This window comes from Leuciscus leuciscus (assembly GCF_965113295.1).
Source record: "Leuciscus leuciscus genome assembly, chromosome: 9".
In the NCBI taxonomy this organism is placed as follows: domain Eukaryota; kingdom Metazoa; phylum Chordata; class Actinopteri; order Cypriniformes; family Leuciscidae; genus Leuciscus; species Leuciscus leuciscus.
Window position 1 is genome coordinate 18,833,565 of NC_138733.1, and position 19,366 is coordinate 18,852,930.

General features: G+C 37.2%; 1 protein-coding gene across 1 annotated transcript; it reads left to right on the forward strand.

The window, feature by feature from the left end:
- Window positions 1-115: 115 nt before the first annotated feature.
- On the forward strand, window positions 116-18,161 carry ubash3bb (ubiquitin associated and SH3 domain containing Bb). The gene is made up of 14 exons (XM_082180769.1): window positions 116-597; window positions 8,672-8,725; window positions 10,202-10,388; window positions 10,474-10,672; window positions 11,906-12,075; window positions 12,189-12,397; window positions 13,987-14,131; window positions 14,258-14,378; window positions 14,456-14,578; window positions 14,670-14,762; window positions 15,898-16,042; window positions 16,119-16,225; window positions 17,347-17,456; window positions 17,540-18,161. Exons 1-14 carry the CDS (start codon window positions 470-472, stop codon window positions 17,675-17,677), a joined length of 1,929 nt encoding a protein of 642 aa, XP_082036895.1. The 5' UTR covers window positions 116-469; the 3' UTR covers window positions 17,678-18,161.
- Window positions 18,162-19,366: the final 1,205 nt, after the last annotated feature.

The window sequence follows — 19,366 nt, forward strand, 5'->3', positions numbered from 1 at the left end:
GATTGAATGTGTGATGTTACTTGTTATTTCAGGTCATGTGTGTATATGCTAACAGTAATGTAAAACCTTATCAACTTTGGACTTTTAGGTAAATTAGACTAATAAAAGAAGGTTAGTGTCAAGCATGACGAGCTCACTGCTAATACCTCGTGACCTGCCTATATAGATAGCTTCTTTTTTTGGGCATACAGGCGCGTTTCTCAAATATGCTGCTGTGTTCATATTTGAAACCCGCCTATGATGGTCCAAATGTATTTTAGTAAGTAGGGAGCTGACTAGGTTTTGAGACGCAGACATTCTGTAGCTCGTTAATCTACTGTACTTACTACTACTGTATATAAACATACGTTGCCGCTGTCAGGAGGAGGGACCGATTATGCTTATTGCAGTCCTAGTGTAAATCGCTAAATAAGCAGATGTGGATGTGTCGTACCCGACTATCGTCAGTATCATTTGATGGGACTAAAGGATGGCAGCAAAGGAGGATCTTTACTCAAAGATTATTCCGCGCAGACTGAGACAGAACAATTGCGTCTCTGTCAAACATGGATCCAATCTGGACGTGCTGCTGTCGATGGGGTTTCCTCAGATGAGAGCGTAAGTCCCATATTTATAATATAGACTATAATGGCGTTCTTCCTAAATAATGTTTTTGTCTCTCAAAGTTCGTCTGTAGGGTGTCTTAACACGCTATAGAACCTAATTAAATTATTGTTGAGGTGGATTACTTTGACTTCAAGTCAGTATAAAGTCACGAAACTGACTGAATAACCTATGGGATAATTACACTTAGACATGAAAATAATGGTTATCATGCAATGCAAATGGCTTGTATTATATCGCTTACAAGAAAGGCTTTTGTTTGTCATTCAGGTCAGTGATGTTTTTTTTGCAGCCACATTGAGCATCACATAAGAGAAAGTCTTCTAGCCATTTTTGGTAATTGTGTCAAAAAACCCACAGAGAGCACGATCTAAACTGGGGAATTATGTCTAAATCAATGTAACGATGTCATGTTATTTGAGAAAGTCATCCTTCAGTGTTTCCTTCACTAATATTTTATTATATATAATACACATATATATATAAATCTAAAATGACAACTATATAAATGTGACAATGTAACAAATAAATGTAAAAAATACAACTCATGTACTATATTAACAAGCGTGTGTGTCAAGCTTAGTCTGGAGTTATTAATATGCTTTTCCTCTGTTTCCTTTATGGATGTATTGACCCACATAACAACAGTGAACTGTCCTGATTTCCTGTAAAGGACTCTTTTAAAGTTAAGAGCTTTCAGATGTGTAAACTGCCCTGATGTTAACCAACTGAGATAGGAGTGCCATCATACTGCCCCAGTCAATGTAAAAAGATGGTAAAGGTGTCCTGTAACATGAGGAAGGAACATCTGTGTTTATTACAGCATGAATGATTTGTAAGTCACAAGGTTTTTGTTTTCATTCTTATTTTGGCACATATATGAGAAAACCCAAGACTATGCAGCTGTTCAAAATTAAATAAAGCACGGCCGATGTGCGCTCAGTCTTGTGTGGGAAGTTTTTTCTTTTCTTTTCTTTTTTGTGGTCCTGGTGATTACTTGTTTGGTCCTGTTGCATTTGGAACTGATCACAAGGATGTTTTATTTTATTTTTTATGAAAAATGGAAATTCTGTCATCCTTTGTTCACCCTCATGCTGTTCCAACCCCATATATGATGACTTCTATTTTTCAGTGGAACACAAAAGCAGATTTTTTAAAGAAAAATCCTGACCACTTTAATGAAAGTGAAATGTCGAGCTCCAAAATGACAAAAAAAAAACACACCATAAAACTTCAATATTACTTTCAAATTTATTGAAATTTAAATCATTATTCACTGATAACCTTCCCCTCCAGAGAGCTGTTAACTGTTGCCACCGGATCAGATGGCGATTAGAAAATAATTTTGATCTGTGTCGTTCTAATCAGTAGAATCATTCCTATCAGTAAAACCATATAGATCAGTATGATTCTAACCAGTAGAGTCATTCTGATCAATACAATCATTCTCCACTTTTAGAGATACTTGCGAACTTCCCTAAGCACTTCCCCTCTGGGAATCCCCACCGCCATTTTGAAGTGCATTCAACTTCGTCCAGTGGACGACGAAATTTTATTTGGACTGACCCTCTACCCCTCGATTCTGACCAAGGGAGTGAGTCTACTCAACATGTAGGCCTACACTTCAGGCGGATCCATAGTCCACAATTCCACCATGATTGTGACGTCACAGCAGGTCGCTCTTAATTTACCCCCACACATCTCTAGTGTATGATATTGGCGTTAATTTGATATTTATCTACATTTAATACTTCTTGTAGCTACCTTAAACTTTTTTTAAATACAGTTATAGTTTATTGTATTAGCATTTTCATTTGTGTATTTTTAATATTTAATATAAATATATTCATATTTAATATTTGTTTATATTTAATGATTTAACAGGCCAAACATACTTACAGGCATATAATTGGTGCATAAAACAAATTCATGTGGGGAAAATATATATAAAAATAAATAAAAATCAGCTCGATAGCAGATTCCAAGTGATCAAGGGCGCCAGTAGTGGGCACTCATGCAATGTTAGCAATGACGTACACCCGAGTGAACGAGACGGAGGGAAGTTAGCGAGGGAAGGGCATAACAAATTGGATTTAAATGCAGCCTAGTTTTTGTGAACTGGAGTAACAAATTATTTGAGAACATTTGATTCACAAGAATGATTCGTTCACGAATTGGACATCACAACCAGTGTTGGGGAAAGTTACTTTTAAAAGTAATGCATTACAATATTGTGTTGTTACTTTTCATGGAAGTTAATGTGTTGCATTACTTTAGCTTTACTTTTTCCTCACCTGAGCTGGGCTTGCTTGTTTTGTTTTTTAATAACAAAAAACGCAAAAGTTCTATTTTTGTGCAAATTTAAAAGCCCTTTCACACCAAAAGTAAAATGAGTAAGCCTTGACTGAAGAAAATGCAAATTTGCGGCTGTACAGTAGAGGGTGCAGCTTAAACAAATCTGGATGGCTGAGTAATAGGAAGCAGGAAATTTCCACTCTCTCACTTCAGCAAAAAAAAATAAAAAAAATTAAATGTGATGTTTATCTAGTAATTTTTGCTTATTAGTATGGTTGAATTGGATCTTCAAAAGTCAGCATCAAAGACTTTGGTTAATAAAGTGAGATTAACTGCAATACAATAACCATCATATATACACAGCGTACACAACGCCTCTGAACTTTACTCCCGATTTCTCTCAACATGGGGACAGGAGAGGTGTCAATAAATGAATGGGAAACAAAGTAACTTGGGTTACTTATTTGAAAAAGTAACTCAGATATGTTTTTGTAAATTTAAAAGTAATGTGTTACTTTACTAGTTACTTGAAAAAAGTAATCCGATTACGCAACTCTACTTGTAATGCGTGTTTTCGTTTCCCCCAACACTGATCACAACTTCTCTCATAGACTCACCAAGTTTGTGGAAGTTCAAGATGAGGCAGATGTCCAGATTTGCACTGAATAACAGCCTAAAGGTCATGAGTCATTTGGACCAATTTTAATACTTTTATGGAGTATTTTTTTTTATTTTGGAGCTTGACAGAATACAGTTCTCATTAACTTTCATTATATTAAAAAAGTGTGGACAAGATATTCTTCAAAAATTCCTCTTTTTGTTAAAATATACTAACTGTCTATTGCACTTTTTTTCTGTCTACTGGCGATTTGCACGATTTGTCTGTTTACTGTGTACTGTTTACCGTTTGCTATGTATTGTATTTTGTGTATCATGTGAATGGTTGAGGGCTGTGTTGCACTGTCTATTGTATGTTGTGATCTGTGGCTGTTTATTCTTGCATTGGTTATGCACCTCGGTCCGTACGAAACAAAATTTCTATACATGTATACTACGGATGAATGACAATTGAGCTTGACTTGACTTGACATAGTCGTACAGGTTTGGAACAACAGCAGGGTGAGCAAACGATGACAGTATTTTCCTTCTTGGGTGAACCGTTAAGTCTGATTACACTAACCAGTCCTTCTCGTTATTCTCTTGCTCATGCGTATATCACCGTTTCTGTCTTGTCATAAGGGAGGGTTTACCAGTAGTCAGTCTGCGCGTATAATAATGCTGTGGTTTCGTCTCAGGGTTACGCTGTGTAAATGTCATCAACTTCCTTCCTGAAAGATGACAGAGCAGGAGATGAGATAGCGTCCATGACCTCCTGGTGTATAAATACTGAGATCCTGATCATTTTCCGTACTGAAAGGCCACATTATGTCCCTCGCCGGATGCATTTCATTTTTCTGTTGTGATGTGATGTTCTGTGGATACAAGTGGGCCGTCAGCTGTCCCTGTTGCCTGTCCTGGTCTGGCCACATTTGCCGACAGGCCTGCAGGTGTTGGCTGGCCATATTTTGGGATGAACAGCTGTGCTCTCTGTGTGGCAGGGATGGCAGCTGGTACTTGTGGGCCTTGGGGCTTGTGGGATAGTGTCTGTTGCTCTTGCCGGGCGTCAGTGAGATCAATCGTATCTTTTTCTTCTTCCTTTTTGGCACAGCTCCCTCGGTGGCTGCTGGGATAGAGGAAACAGATGTAGGCCAGCACACTAGCATCAATAGGGAGCGAACCTCTCCTCCACCTCTGAAAAAAACAGACACAGGCATAAGAGTGGGATCCACAGAAGCAGTTGTTCTAAAGTCAGCCTACTCTTCCACTCCTCCACTGTTTATAAGGGGCCTGTATCAGTGTGTGTTCTCTCATTTGTGAGTCCACCATCTGTGGCGGTTGTGCGATTGCCAGAATGAGAGCCGTGTGTCCAAATGCGGGTGTCCTTCCACCCCCCTGCTCAGAATGAAGCTCTGGAAGAAACACAAGAACACAAGGATAACAAATAAAAATAGTATTGTTACTATTTAGAGTGTTTTATGCCTGCTAAAGCTGAATTTTCAGCAGTCATTACTCCAGTTTTCAGTGTCACATGAAATAACTATAATATGCTGATTTGGGGCTCAGGAAACTACATAAAGCTTGTTTCCGCCACAGAATAAAACATTTTAAAAGATAATGGCGACTTTTTATCTCACAAGAGTTTACATGTAGCATTTCTGACTTAATTTCTCAGAATTGGGAGATATAAAGTCAGAATTGTGTGATGTAAAGTCGCAATTGCGTATTAAAGTCAGAATTGCGAGATGTAAAGAACAGAATTTATTTGAAATGGAAATCTTTTGTAACATTATAAATGTCTTTAATGTCGCTTTTTATTGATTTAATGTGTCCATACTATTATAAAAGCTATTTATATTTAGAATCTTTACAGGCTATTACTTTTGAATGCAAACAGTCCAGTACTGCAGTACATCTATCTGTCTGCAAAACCAGTTGTTGGAAGTGTTCTTCTGGATTGCAGTGACTCTTGAGCCTCTTGGCAAAGAATCAGGCTAAACGGAAGATCTGTAAACAGGAAACATAGGGATGCAGAGGTCTGAGCTGTGGGATTTCCCCAAAGAGCCGAGTGAAAGGTGTGTTGTTTGGTCAGCTGGATGATTACGAAAGACACTTTGTGGAGATTATCTGAAATGATTTGTGGAAAACAATTAGATGCATCATTAAACAAGAACAAAAAATAGAACAGGCAGTAAACCTGTAAAGTTGATCTTGTTTACAGGCTGCTGGTTGCTAATGCTAAAAGCCTTGATATAAATATCCACAAAAATAATCTCCTTTTAGATCATTTATATCATATACCACAAAACAATACAAATATTTTGCTCATGTAAGTGCCCCTCTCCATTTACATTTATGTTTTTGTTCAATACACTTGAGGATATAGATGTACAAATTCATTGAGCAAAATAGGCGTTAAAGACTTTACTGATCATAGCTTTTCGGACGAATAGTCATAATTATTTAATTATCATATGTGTCACTGGAATTTGTAAAGAATCACCCCCCACTGCACCTTCATCAAATTGTATATGAGTAATACAGGGTAAATTGGAAATAGCTAGTAAGACATAAAAGGCATCTTAGGACATGACAGGTTGTGAGTGAGGCTTGTGTGGGCGCCTGGGCGGTTATTCAGTTTTTATCTCGTTTTAAGAGGCATATTTGGTTATATGATGGGAAAATATTACTTGAAGCGTTATGACCTACTTTAAATTTTAATCAGTGGATGTTTTCACTATACATGCTTGGTATGCGTGTTAATATTTCATGTTGTCAAGAGCTTTTTCCATGAAATTAGATTGCCATTAAAACGGATTTGTTTTGTCACCCTCTTGTTAACTTGTAAACCTCTTCGGACTCTTTCTCTTTTTCACTCAGTGCATACTGTGCATTAGAAAGTATTTCGGGCCTGTTACCACTGTGATTAAGTCTACTAGTGAGATGACTTGATCTGGGCTGCTTTATTACGAAAAAGTCTGTTCTAATAAGAAAATGAGGAAATGGGAAAAAAAAAGTTTAATGCAAATAATAAAATGTAACTAACCATATCAAATCAATCTTATATTATATTATATTATATTATATATTTAAAATAGCTAAATAAATTCATCAACTATTAGGGAGGACAAAACGCTTGACTTTTTTGTGAGTTTTATGTCTTGTTTGTTGTCAAGTGAAATGCCATGAGCCTAATGAAACTGTGATATTTTAGCACAGAGTCATCTGTTATTTGCAATATTCATCTGTTATTTGCAAACATGCAATATTTAGCCCGGTGATTGTCTCATGTGCATTGTAAAGCACACTTTGGTATTTAGAAAAAAATCCCTTTCATCATATGTAATAGTTCATAATTTCCATGTTGTTGGCATTTACGCGATCATGGAAATATAATGAATTTCAAGTTTTTTTTTACGATCTAGTCATTTAATTATGTTCAGATGTAGACTGCTGTTATCTACAGCAATTCATTTGTCTTTTCAATGAACAAATAATATTGTAAAAAGTTATCGCAAAGCTGTGATTCGTACTAGAAAAAGGGTTTAAACCGTCACAAGGGAGTAATAACTGAAAAGTCAGGTTTTTTTACTTTTTTGAGAAATATACAGACTGTCCGTGGCTCTGGGTAAACTCTTTCCTGTTCGAGGTCTTTGCAGAACAGAGCTTAGGGGAAGTCCTGGTATAACGTGAGGTTTCACTTCAGTGGTAATAGTTAAAATGAGGCTTTGTGAGGTCTTATGATGACCTGTTTATACAGGCTGAAACACTCTAATACACTCTACAATCCCATGATGTAACCACAGTGTCACTTGTGCTTTCAGAACAGAAACCGTCTCACAATGTTGTTTTGTTCTATTTGGTCACGCAAATGCCGTTAAATTTACCTCTTCTTTTTTTGACATTAGGTTCCAAGTTTTCTGAAAATGGCAAATTAGAGTGTATTCTTTATTCTTTTTTTCTTTTCTTTTTTCATAAACGTCTTAAAGAATAGTTCTATAGTTTTTAAAGTATGTAATGCAATTACATCAGAAGTAACTGTAATTAAATTACAGAAAAATGAATAGTAATCCCTTACGTTTCTTTTCCAAGGGAACGTATTTTGTGCGGGGCTCCGTAATACGCAAATAAAGTCCAACTAACCATACTATCATGCATAGTTATGCATATTTTTTTGTTGTTGATCTCAAAGGCTGTGTGTTGAAACCACTATATTTTTGCACAAATGTATCTGTCACTTGGTAGAAGCTAGTCAAATAAAGATGTTTCAAAGAAGATCTTTGAAAACCATGAACCAAAGTATGCAAGATCAAAGAAAATATGATCCAAACTGCATTTACTACTGAAATACTTTCCATTTAAGGTGCATCTTAAAAAAGATGTACACTTTTTAAAGCAGAACTTTAACTTCAAGAAGCAATCACAGTGTGTATGAGACACTGAGGTGTGAGAGAAGTGTGATGATCACCTCTCCCACGCAGCATTACAGCTTTTTCACTGGCTCACATGTTAGAAATTATAAAAAAAAACATCTCATCTCTTTTTATACATGTTCCACTGTCACAGACCTCAAACATGGTGTCACAGTGTGAGCAGTGACCACATAGTCTAGTAGATTCAAAAATCCACTGGAAAATAACAAGTGCATCTTGGCTCTTGTACTTCAAACATATTCTCATCATACTGTACCCTCAGGCCTGCACACCACAAGTTGCTTAAAAATCAAGTTTTTTATATTCTTTGTGTCTATGTGGTGTTTTTAATATGCTTTAAGACAAACCATGTGCAAATTCTTAAGTCAACACCATTGTGGAGTATTTTCTCTTTAAAACTGTTGTGATCTAAAGACAGTCTCAAAAAAACGGTTTGAAATCGCTGGGGTTAATTACATCACAAACTACCTGTAACCAATCACGTCAACGTGCCGGCGGGCTTTAGCATATCATTACTATGCTGTGAAGCAAGAGAGTCTCAAGAGAAGCCATGTTATCCCTGTACATTTTTCTGTTGGTATGAAGAATCAAAGAATATAGCAGATGTTATGATGAACTATATGCCTTTCTCCATTGACGTTCTAAGATGTTCAAAGCGTTTCTAAGGATACTGAGGCAGCTGTCTGACTCTGAGATGGGGAACTTGTAGCTACTGGTAATTCTAAAATATTTTCTCTTTACAGGCTGAAAGCTCTGGCATCAACTGGAGGCAGAAGTGTTCAGCTTGCATGTGACTGGTGAGCTTTCCTAACTGCACCCCTAGGTCTTCAACCCTCCTCCTGGGGACCCAATCTCCTGCAAAGTTTATTTCCAACCTGCTTCAGCACACCTGAGTACCATGATTATCTGGTTCAGGTGTGTTTGTTTAGGGTTGTAGCTAAACCAGAGATGTGCTGTATCCCAATTCGCATACTATCCGTCCTAAATGAAATTCGAATTAGTGTCCCAAATCGTAGTATGTTGAAATGAGTTTTCCAAAGATACTCGGATGGTTAACTTTTTCCGTTTAGAATCCGAAGTGCAAATCCGTGCACAATCTAATGGCTAAAATCACACAGTGCCACAACCCACTGAGCGTTGGACAAAAAATGGATTAGAGCTACAAACACGAATAAAAAGTGTTAAAAACTAGTAGAGTAGTAGAGAGGTTAAGATAAAGGGGTTTGACCCTTGAGTGATCAGTAATCAGTATCTAACCTGACTTAAAGTTATGTATTCAATGTTATCCACATTATATTTCATCTCCAACAGCATTGTGAACTTTTGTAAAACTTTTGTACTTTTAAAAACATCATTATGCAGATTGCAAAGGAGAGTTTCCTGCATGAAAGACCCACGACTGGCAGATCAACGTGCTGCTATATGTCTCTCCGAAACGGTAGGAAATTAAATTAAATTGAATGTGGAGGATTTAACTGTGACAAGATGATTGACGGCATTTTAAACGTTATGACGAAGTAGTATGTCCCAAAGCTTGCCTAGAATTCTGCTACACACTCAAAAGTATGTACTTTTTCTTTACGAAAACAGTTCATTCTTTTAGGGCATAGTATAAGTAGGCGAACTGGAACGCAGCGGTGGTCTTATTATTGGGAGATACGAGGGTCCGTGGCTCTAACATTGGAGAAAGCGTAACAGCCAACTTGGATCATGTGTGCCTTGATAACCAATCACATTACAGCCTTGACATCATTGAATTTCGTTCAGCGTTGTGTGACAATCACTGTTTGCAGATACCATCGAAATTAATGAGAATTGCCGTAAACTGAATCATACCTGTCACAAAATGTCCAGGATTTTTTTCAGTGTAAACTATCCAAAACGAATGTTTAAGAGCAAATATGTTGAAGATTAGCCGATTGGCTGTCGATTCATTAAATGATAAGCCGCTTTCCCACAAAAGCGGTTTATTCAGCGTAGTGAAGCCTCTCCTCCTTTGACATCCTTTTTAAAAAATCCAGCCTCTGTTCTCCTTCCCTGCGTACCACAGCTTTAGCAGGCGTTATGCTTTTTTACATTGGTTCCCCAGGAGCAAGGTTGAAGCCCTCAGTCTAAAGGAATTGTACTGCCCTCTAGTGCTTCATTTGCATCAATCCAGCAGTTCTATACATAAAACAAGCAGAATAATTTGTTGACATTTACAATTACACATACTTTAAATGCTGGTTTAGCTATGCTTTAGAATTAATGATCATGTGCATATGTCTCCTTAGGCTTTTCTCACATTTGGATGACCCTTTCCTGGATGACCCTTTACCCAGAGAGTATGTGCTCTACCTGCGCCCCAGTGGGCCTTTACAAAACCAGCTTTCCCATTTTTGGCAGCAGTCTCGCTTGACTTGTGGAAAGAACAAAGCTCACAACATATTTCCACACATCACACTCTGCCAGTTCTTTATGGTGAGTCACAATTTCTATTTTAATCGTGATCTATTCTAATTATGCTGTGGAAATTTGTACATTTCTTCATTTTATGTGTTTACAGTGTCCAGATAATAAACTAGTGGCTCTGTGTGAAGCTCTGCAGTCTACAGTGAATCAGTGGAGAGGACGCTTCCCCAGCCCTTTGCCCCTGGAGCTCTACACCTCCACCAACTTCATTGGCCTCTTTGTGGAGGAGCAGGTGGCTGAGACACTGAAGAAGTTTGCGGCTGACTTTGCTGTGGAGGCTGCCACTAAAGCTGGTGGGGAGGCGTGATCAGAGCATTTGTCACAGATGGTGCCTGGATAGTGCTCATGTTTTTTTCCTAATCAGCTCATTACTCATCCTCATGTCGTTCTTGCTTGGAACATGAATGTTGAAATTTGGCAGAATGTCCAAGCTGCTTTTATCAATACAATGAAAGCAGGGCATTTAAAAAAAACAAATAAAATTTTTGGGACTTTTTATGGATTTTTAAAGATTTAATTATCAGCGAATAAGAGTTGTTACTGTTAACTAAAATGGTAACACTTTGCAAGAAGGTTTCATTTCTTAATATCAGTTAATTTATAGTTAACTTCAACTAACAATGAACAATACAATAAAAGTATTCATTAATCTTATTTGATGCTAAATTCAACTTTTACTCATACATTATTAAAATCAAAAAGTTGGATCTGTTAATATTATTTAATGGACCTGAGCTAACATTAACTTACAATGAACAGCTTGTATTTGTATTAACTAACATTAACAAAGAATAATAAATACTGTAACAAATGTCTTGCTCATTGTCAGTTGATGTTAGTTAATGCATTTATTAATGTTAACTAATTGGACCTTATTGTTGCGTTACCAATAAAACTAATAAAAAAAAAATGTGTTAATTGAAATAAAGTTGAAATGAATGCGAACTATTAGACGAACAACTTGAAATACTAAAATTACTAAAACTGTAAAACAATTACTAAAGATCAATAGATTTTTTTTAAGTGAAAAAAGCACTTACCAAAATTAGTAAATCTAAAATTTTAATAACATTTTTTAATATTACAAAAAAGATCATTAAAAATATTAATAAATACTATAAGCAAAACTAAAATAATGTTCTTTTCCTGACTCAAATTTATCATATGGCTTCAGAAAACTCATATAATGCACATAATATCATATAGGATAAGATAAAAAGATGTATTGTGTATTGTGAAAAGCGCTATACAAATAAACTTGACTTGACTTGACATGACATCAAAGACATGAGAGTGAATGATGACAGAATTTTGTTTAAAAGAACTATCCCTTTAAATCTATAATTGTCCAAGATAAATTGCTAAACTATTAAACATTATGAATGATAGATTTATATTTTAAAAAATCTGTTCAAATCGAATTAACTGATACTGATTCATTAATCAAAAAGGGTATTTGAATAAAGAATGATTATCAATTCATAAAAATGCTCATGACAATATTTATTTATGTATTTATTTCATAGATGTCCATGTGGAACCACATAAAAAGCAGCTTCATTTGACTCTAGCCTATCACTTCCCAACCAATCATTTTTCTTCCTTGGAAAAGTTGGCAAGAGGGATTGAGGTAAAGCTGGGTTGTGACTGGCTAGCTGCCCTCTTTTCACGGGACATTCGATTTGCGAATCACGAGGTGAGGCCCAATTGAGCCAGTGTCCTACTATTAGTTTCATTCATGCAGTTTTATTGTTTTACTAGTTCATGCAAATCCACTTTAATGCACACTAACCTCTGTTTCACTGTCAGACTTTGCGAGTGATGTACCCCTACACTCCTCAGAATGACGATGAGCTGGAACTGGTGCCAGGAGACTTTATCTTCTCATCTACAGTGGAGCAAATGAGTACCAGTGAGGGCTGGGTGTACGGCACGTCTCTGGGAACAGGCATCTCTGCACTCCTGCCTGAGAATTATGTGAGCCCTGCAGATGAGTCTGACACGTGGGTTTTCCACGGGTAAGTTCTCCAAATGATCAGTTCTCAGCAAGACTCTTTCACATTGCTTGAGGCTCAAGGGAAAGTTCACCTAACACGTACTCACCGGATGCATCCGAAATCACATACTTCCCGAGTAGGTACTTCTTTTGAATAAGAAATCACTTTGTTTGCATCCATTAAACAAGTATGTTCTATATAGTGTAAGAGGGGATGTGGAACGAATTAATGCAGGCATAGAAGGAAATTTGGAACTTTATTGGCTACTTTTATTTGTCAGAGCTCATATAGGGAGTCACACACTGCAGTAACGCTCACTTCACCTACGTGCTCTCTATACTAATCTTTTTTTCCGTCATACATACATGTGCATGTCCCTTTTCACACATAACAATAACTGTGCATGTCAGCTTGCCAATTCCCCATACCTATTCATAATGTCACAAATGCATCACCCATGAACAGCAAATCAAATTATCCAATTTATATAATACTAAATATTCACACAAAATAAATCTCACAATGGTATGAATGTTATCCAGACATACTACATTCGCCATGTTTTCATTATCATGTGACCTACCAGCGTCAGTTGCGTCATTTCGCTGCCATTTTAGAAATCCTCTCCCGTGGCCTCATGGGATAGTAAAGTGTCCATTGATTGAGCACTTCGTAATCTCGACAGAAGTAGTAGGTCATCCGGGTACTTTTCACCTACTGTTTTATAAATACTGTGAATTCGGACATAGTGCTTTTTTTCACCTATTATATATTAAGGAAGTATGCAATTTCGGATGCAGCCATTCTCATATCATTCCTACACTATATGACTTACTTTGAGAAATGTCTCAGTTTTTGTTTGTTTTTTATCCATACAATGGAAGGTACATTTTTTGTGAGTGTTCCACAGAAGAAAGAAAATCATACAAGTTTTTAATGACATGAGGGTGAATAAATGATGTCTGAATTTTCATTTATGAGTGAACTATCTCTTTAAGCATTTGAACAAACTCCAAAATTCATAGCAAACACATAGAAACATGTCAGAAACTACTTGGCAAACTAAGAGGCCATTTACATGACACAGTTTTCAACTAAAAACAGAAAAACAATTATGATATTTTTATTTAGGTTCATTTACACTTTGTTTACACTCATTTACATTTCGGGGGCCTGAAAACGCAAACTTTTAAAAACGGGATTCAAAGTGTGCAGGTTTTTGAAAACGATACCATTATTGTCTCTGTGTAAACTACAAAAATGCGAATTCTTGAAAACTGTGACATCATGCTCATGTGTATTACGTGTTCAGTCTATCCGTGTGAAGTGTTTCATAACAAAGTGACATCGCCAACTACTGGCCTGGCATGCAGAATACAACGTTTTTAGTTGTTTTTTGACAATGTTGTCGTCTATACACGAAAACGTTTCTGTTTTTAGTACATTTGTTGTCGTGTAAACCAACCTACCCTTAGAAAACCTAGTTCAACCACATAATATTAATGCATTAATGTCAAAATGTAATCTCATTTTCAGTCTGACTGAGTGTTAAATGTTAACAAAGACAATGTTTTGCAGTGGGTTTAACTCTTCTCATGCTCCTTGAACAGATCGCACTCCTTCTTTTGTACTTCTCCTTCGGAAAAGTGTTCCAAAGAGAGCAAAGCATTGGATGGGCTTCTCAACCTTCGATGCTTTGAAAACTCAAAGCTGGGAGAGTCTGCCATCTTGAGTGTTATTTGCCAACCTATGCAGGTGCCTAATTATTTATGAGTACAAAAAAAAAAAAAAAAAAAATTCTGAGTTCAAAATAAACATTGGGTTTGAGCAGTTGCTAATGATTTGAGTAATTTATAATGCATTTTGTGCTGTTGATGGTAGGTGCTTCGCTCCAACATGCAGTCTCGATCCCCTAAAAGGACCCTGTTTGTATGTCGGCATGGAGAGAGAATGGATGTTGTGTTTGGGAAACACTGGTTCTCACAGTGTTCTGACTCCAAAGGTAATCTGAACGGACAGGTCGTGGCGCCTCGCTCACATGGTGCTGTTAGTTTGCCAGCTCAGTTTGTCTTCCTGTAGGCAGGTATGTGAGGAGGAACCTGAATATGCCTGCTGCACTGCCCGCCAGGGGTGGAGCGCACAGGGACTATGAAATGGATGCTCCTATCACAGTGGTTGGATCTACACAGGCTAAGACAGTGGGTATGTCTGCTCATTGTTTTAATGTCCAAATGCAATTTCACCAATCGAATTGTCCGTCATGCTCTTTTTACGTCATCTGTCTGATTTCCAGGTGAGGCTCTGCTGGAAAGTAATACCAGTATTGATTTTGTGTACTGCTCGCCCAGCCTCCGATGTGTCCAGACGGCTCATGAAATTCTCAGAGGTACGTACTGCAGTCAGGAATATGGAGGCAGCAGTGGTGTAATGGATAAGAATGGCAACATGATATAATGAAGTGTAGAATTTGCCACTTGGGAATATTGTTACACACTCTTATATCGTTAACGATATGAATGAGAATTAATGAGCTAATTCAGTTACTGTCAAAAATTACACCTGTGCAGTGTGAACAAATCTATACATGTCTACAGGAAAATCCCTATAGGTGTATGTAAATGTATTTTAGAACAGGGTTTTTTAATCTTTTAGATGCAATGGACCCTCAAATATGATGATCCCCTTGTGAGGGACCCCCTTTCTAAAATATAAACGGTAGCAATACATTTGCATGTACAGTATAAAGATCCAATTTATACTGTGAAAAATAAAAATACTATAAATACACAACCGTTCAGTCAGTAAGATTTTTGAAAGACGTTTTTTATTAATTGATCAACAATGACTAAATACATGAACAATGTAACAAATCATTGGCATCTTGGTTTCCACAAAAATATTAAGCATTACAACGGTTTTCAACATTGATAATTATAAGAAATGTTTCTTGAGCAGCAAATAAGCATATTAGAATAATTTCTGAATGGTCATGTGACACTGTAGGCTGCTGAAATTTCAGCTTTTCCATCACAGGAATAAATTACATTTGAAAATATATTCAAACAGAAAACAGTTATTTTAAATTGTAATAATGTTTCACAATATTACTGTTTTACTGTATTTTTAATCAAATTAATGCAGCCTTGTTGAGCATAAGATACTTATTTTAGAACATTAAAAAGTCTTACAGACTGTGAAAAATATTAGCTGGAATATTTAATGGATATTAATTGAATATATAGATCTATTTATGTACTGTATATTTAGTTCTATGAAGTTGCACTTTTCTTCCACCACCAATAGATGGGTAGAATTTCCTTGTGGCTCCCTGGGAGTCCCTGGACCCCAATTTGAAAACTCCTGTTTTAGAGAATCACAATTGTATTAGATTTGTACTTATAATATCAAGTGTGAAAGAATGACACTCTGTTGTGCTACATCTTTATTGACATTGTTACTTTATTTTTAATTAAAAATGTTATATTTAAATGCTCTGTGACATGTGTCATGTACTACTTTAGGAATGCAGCAAGATGGCACAATAAGCATTCGAGTTGAGCCTGGGCTTTTTGAGTGGACTAAATGGGTGTCAGGGACATCTTTGCCTTCTTGGATACCCCCCACAGATCTTGCTGCGGCCAACTTTAATGTAGACACAACGTACAGGTAACAACTGGAGTGATCATGTACTGTGGCCTATATATTTCAAATTCAGTCCTAATCAACAGCTGCCTTTCCTCAGACCCCACATCCCCATTAACAAGCTAACCGTCTCGGAGACGTATGACACGTACATAAGTCGCAGCCACCAGGTGACCAAAGACATTTTGGCATACTGCAAAAATAAGGGTGAGTGATCAAAATGCTGCTTTTACTTGACTATGTATGCCTTCTGTATGTATGTATTCTGCCTCGCATATCTTTACCATAGACTGTAAAAAAGCTGGACGACGCGTCTCCACCACTTCCCTCCACTGTAGAAAAATTAAGCCAAAATATGCCAGAAATGCTTGTTGCCGATTACGTCCTTCGGAGCCCGATTCGGTGTAGTAGTGATCCTGAGGTGGAGATGCGTTATCAAGGTCCCGCCCATATTCCTGCTCACACAAGCACAGCTGTCAATTTTTATGTTTTTATCACATCAAATATTTAAAACCAAATTATTGGAAAAACACTTGAACATACGACTGTGAAGAACTACAGTACAGAAAATGACAAAATAAAAAAATTATTTGAAGTGTAATTGGATTTTTTTGTGTGGATTTTATAAGTTTGACTTGTGTCCCATTCGATTACATGGAGAGGGTGGGTTTTATGACATATACTGCAGCCAGCCACCAGGGGGCGATCAAAATGCTTTGGCTTCACTTTTCCTGACGTGTGCGGAACACTTGTAGCCTAGAAATCTAGACGCACCCTAGCGGCAGCAAATTTGATTTTGCAGCCAGTGTCGTCTAGCAAATCTCCGTTGGCTTTCGAGCTGGAAAAAACAAACTAGTCAGGCCAATCACATCGTGTATAGAGTCGGTGGGCGGGCTTAACATAATGACGGCAGAGTTGCGACGGTTCTGTGTGAATTCCCTGCTACTTGAAAACAAAGAAGATGGCTGCTGCTGCTGGCGAACAGCGGTCTTTCGAATCGGCTTTGGCCGCGACTCTGGAAGACTTGGAGTTAAGCTTTTCTTTGAGAAAAGAACAAAGAACGGCACTGAAGTCATTCTTAAAAAAGGAAGATGTGTTCGGAGTTTTGCCGACCGGATACGGCAAAAGTTGAATCTCTCTGACTACGTCACCTTCTTCATTGCTCTGGTTGGCTGTAGCGCTATCCTATTGCGTGCAGAGGGAATTTGAAAGACAACCGTTTATCCCGCCCCTCGGATTGAGCCCTGCCAATGTTGTGTTCCCAGGCTTGTCAGGCTAGCACACTTGTTCTTTACTAATAATAACCCCCTTCTCTTTTTTTATATCAGGAAAAAATATTCTGTTTGTGGGACATGCTTCCTCTTTGGAGGCCTGCACTCGCCAGATCCAGGGTCTTTCTCCCCAGAATCCTAAAGATTTTGTGCAAGTAGTCCGAAAGGTTAGTTTCAGCCTTTTACTTTAAACATTTGAATTTTATACTTTAAAAAGTGATGCTTTATGGAAGCCGATAATTCCATCCAGATTCCATACCTGGGTCTCTGTGCCTGTGAGGAGCAAGGGGACTCGGGAGTCTGGCAGCTCGTGGATCCACCAATTCTTCCTTTAACTCATGGGCCCAACCACAGCTTCAGCTGGAGAGAGACCCTACAGCAAGAATGATCTTATCTGCAAGGTCCTTCCACAAGAGACTGAAATGCTACCTGCACTGGAAGCACACAAATGAGAATATTTTTTAAACAGAACTAATCTGTCACGTCTTTAAGTTATGCAAATAAGATATTCCTACAGGATGTGGCAGAGCTTTTGTTTGCAGGTGGACAGAGGAGACTGCACTGATAAATTAAAATTTGTGGTAGTGTTTACTGAGCCTTTAAAGAGGCTTTCTCAGGGCATTGGCTATCACTTTAACTGGTCAAAATGCACAGTGGCATAATGCAGCACTTATTATAAAGATTAAAGATCATGTCCTGCCGTGCAAATATGTACAATTCTGCAAGAGCAGCCATGTCTCAGTTATTTCTCTTGCAAATGTAACTTGAATGCATAAAAAGTGTAATATTTGTTTTAGCATAGCTGAATGGATATCAGATACATTTGTAATATCTTTACATTAAAGCTGAAGTGTGTAATTTTTAAAAACAAATTATTTATATTGTAATTAATCTTAAAAAGGGTTCCTGTCCCATCTCAGAGCAATATGATCAGATAAATATAAATTTGCAGGTTGATTTTCCTCTTTTCGCTCTTTGGCTCTATCACTGTTTGAGCAGCCAGAGACTGCAGCATTGCTCAACCAATTGCATGAGTTGGGGGGAGGCTGTCAATTTTTCGACCAATGATAGACAAGAGGGTGTGTTCTGGAAATCTGTTTGAAAACAATAATAGACCCTTTTCACATACAGTTTTAATGGTCATCAGCATCGTAAATCCTCAAAAGTTTATATATATATATATATATTATTTTATTTTATTTTTTAATGTATGTACATTTATAACACTATCATTTGTATTATATTACCCTTGCATCAAATTTGAAAAAAAAAAAAAACTAGTTAACGCTGCTGTGAGGGTGTTTCTAATACAGCGGCTTTGGGAGTTACGATAAAATTGCTATATGTCTCTCTTCTGAATGCCGTTATAATCTCTCTATTTTTTCCTCTTTTTTAAGGTTGTGAAAACACTATTGTCAAGTTTTTCTTTTGCTATTTGAGCAAATAAGAACACAAAAAATAGATTTAATGTTTTTCTCAATTAACCTACGTCAATTAACCTTATTATATTAAATCTATAGAAGTTAACCCAACTATGACGACTTCCGCTTCTGAGAAACCCGGAAATGTGAAAAGGGTTGCTATGGTTAATTGTTGCAAATACCTTGGTGAGGCAGTGGTATTTACACACTTCAGTTTTTTTAATACCATCTCAACCAGACGAATCACGGTAAGTTTCCAGCGGTAGGAGTAGTAGGATGCACATATTATTAAAACTATTGAATGAGTTAATAGTTTACTATTAAGCATAACCTGCTTAGGCCTATTTTGACTAGCTGAAAGGCTCCATTCAGCGGTATCGAGTAGTGATGCTCCGATCAGCATTTTTGGGGCCGATCACCGATTACCGATCACCAAAATCATGATCTGCCGATTGCCGATCACTGCCGATCACAGAATGGAAATATGATAGAGTCAAGAAAATCTTGAAGAACCACCAATATTTATTTAATTGTAGTTAGAAAACAAGATAACATAAGGCTACTGTAGGCCACCTTTTCCAAATAAGGCACAGTATAATTTTTCAAAACAAAGAGGGGTCAGGCAGACTACAATGGATGTAGTTGAGGAACTAACT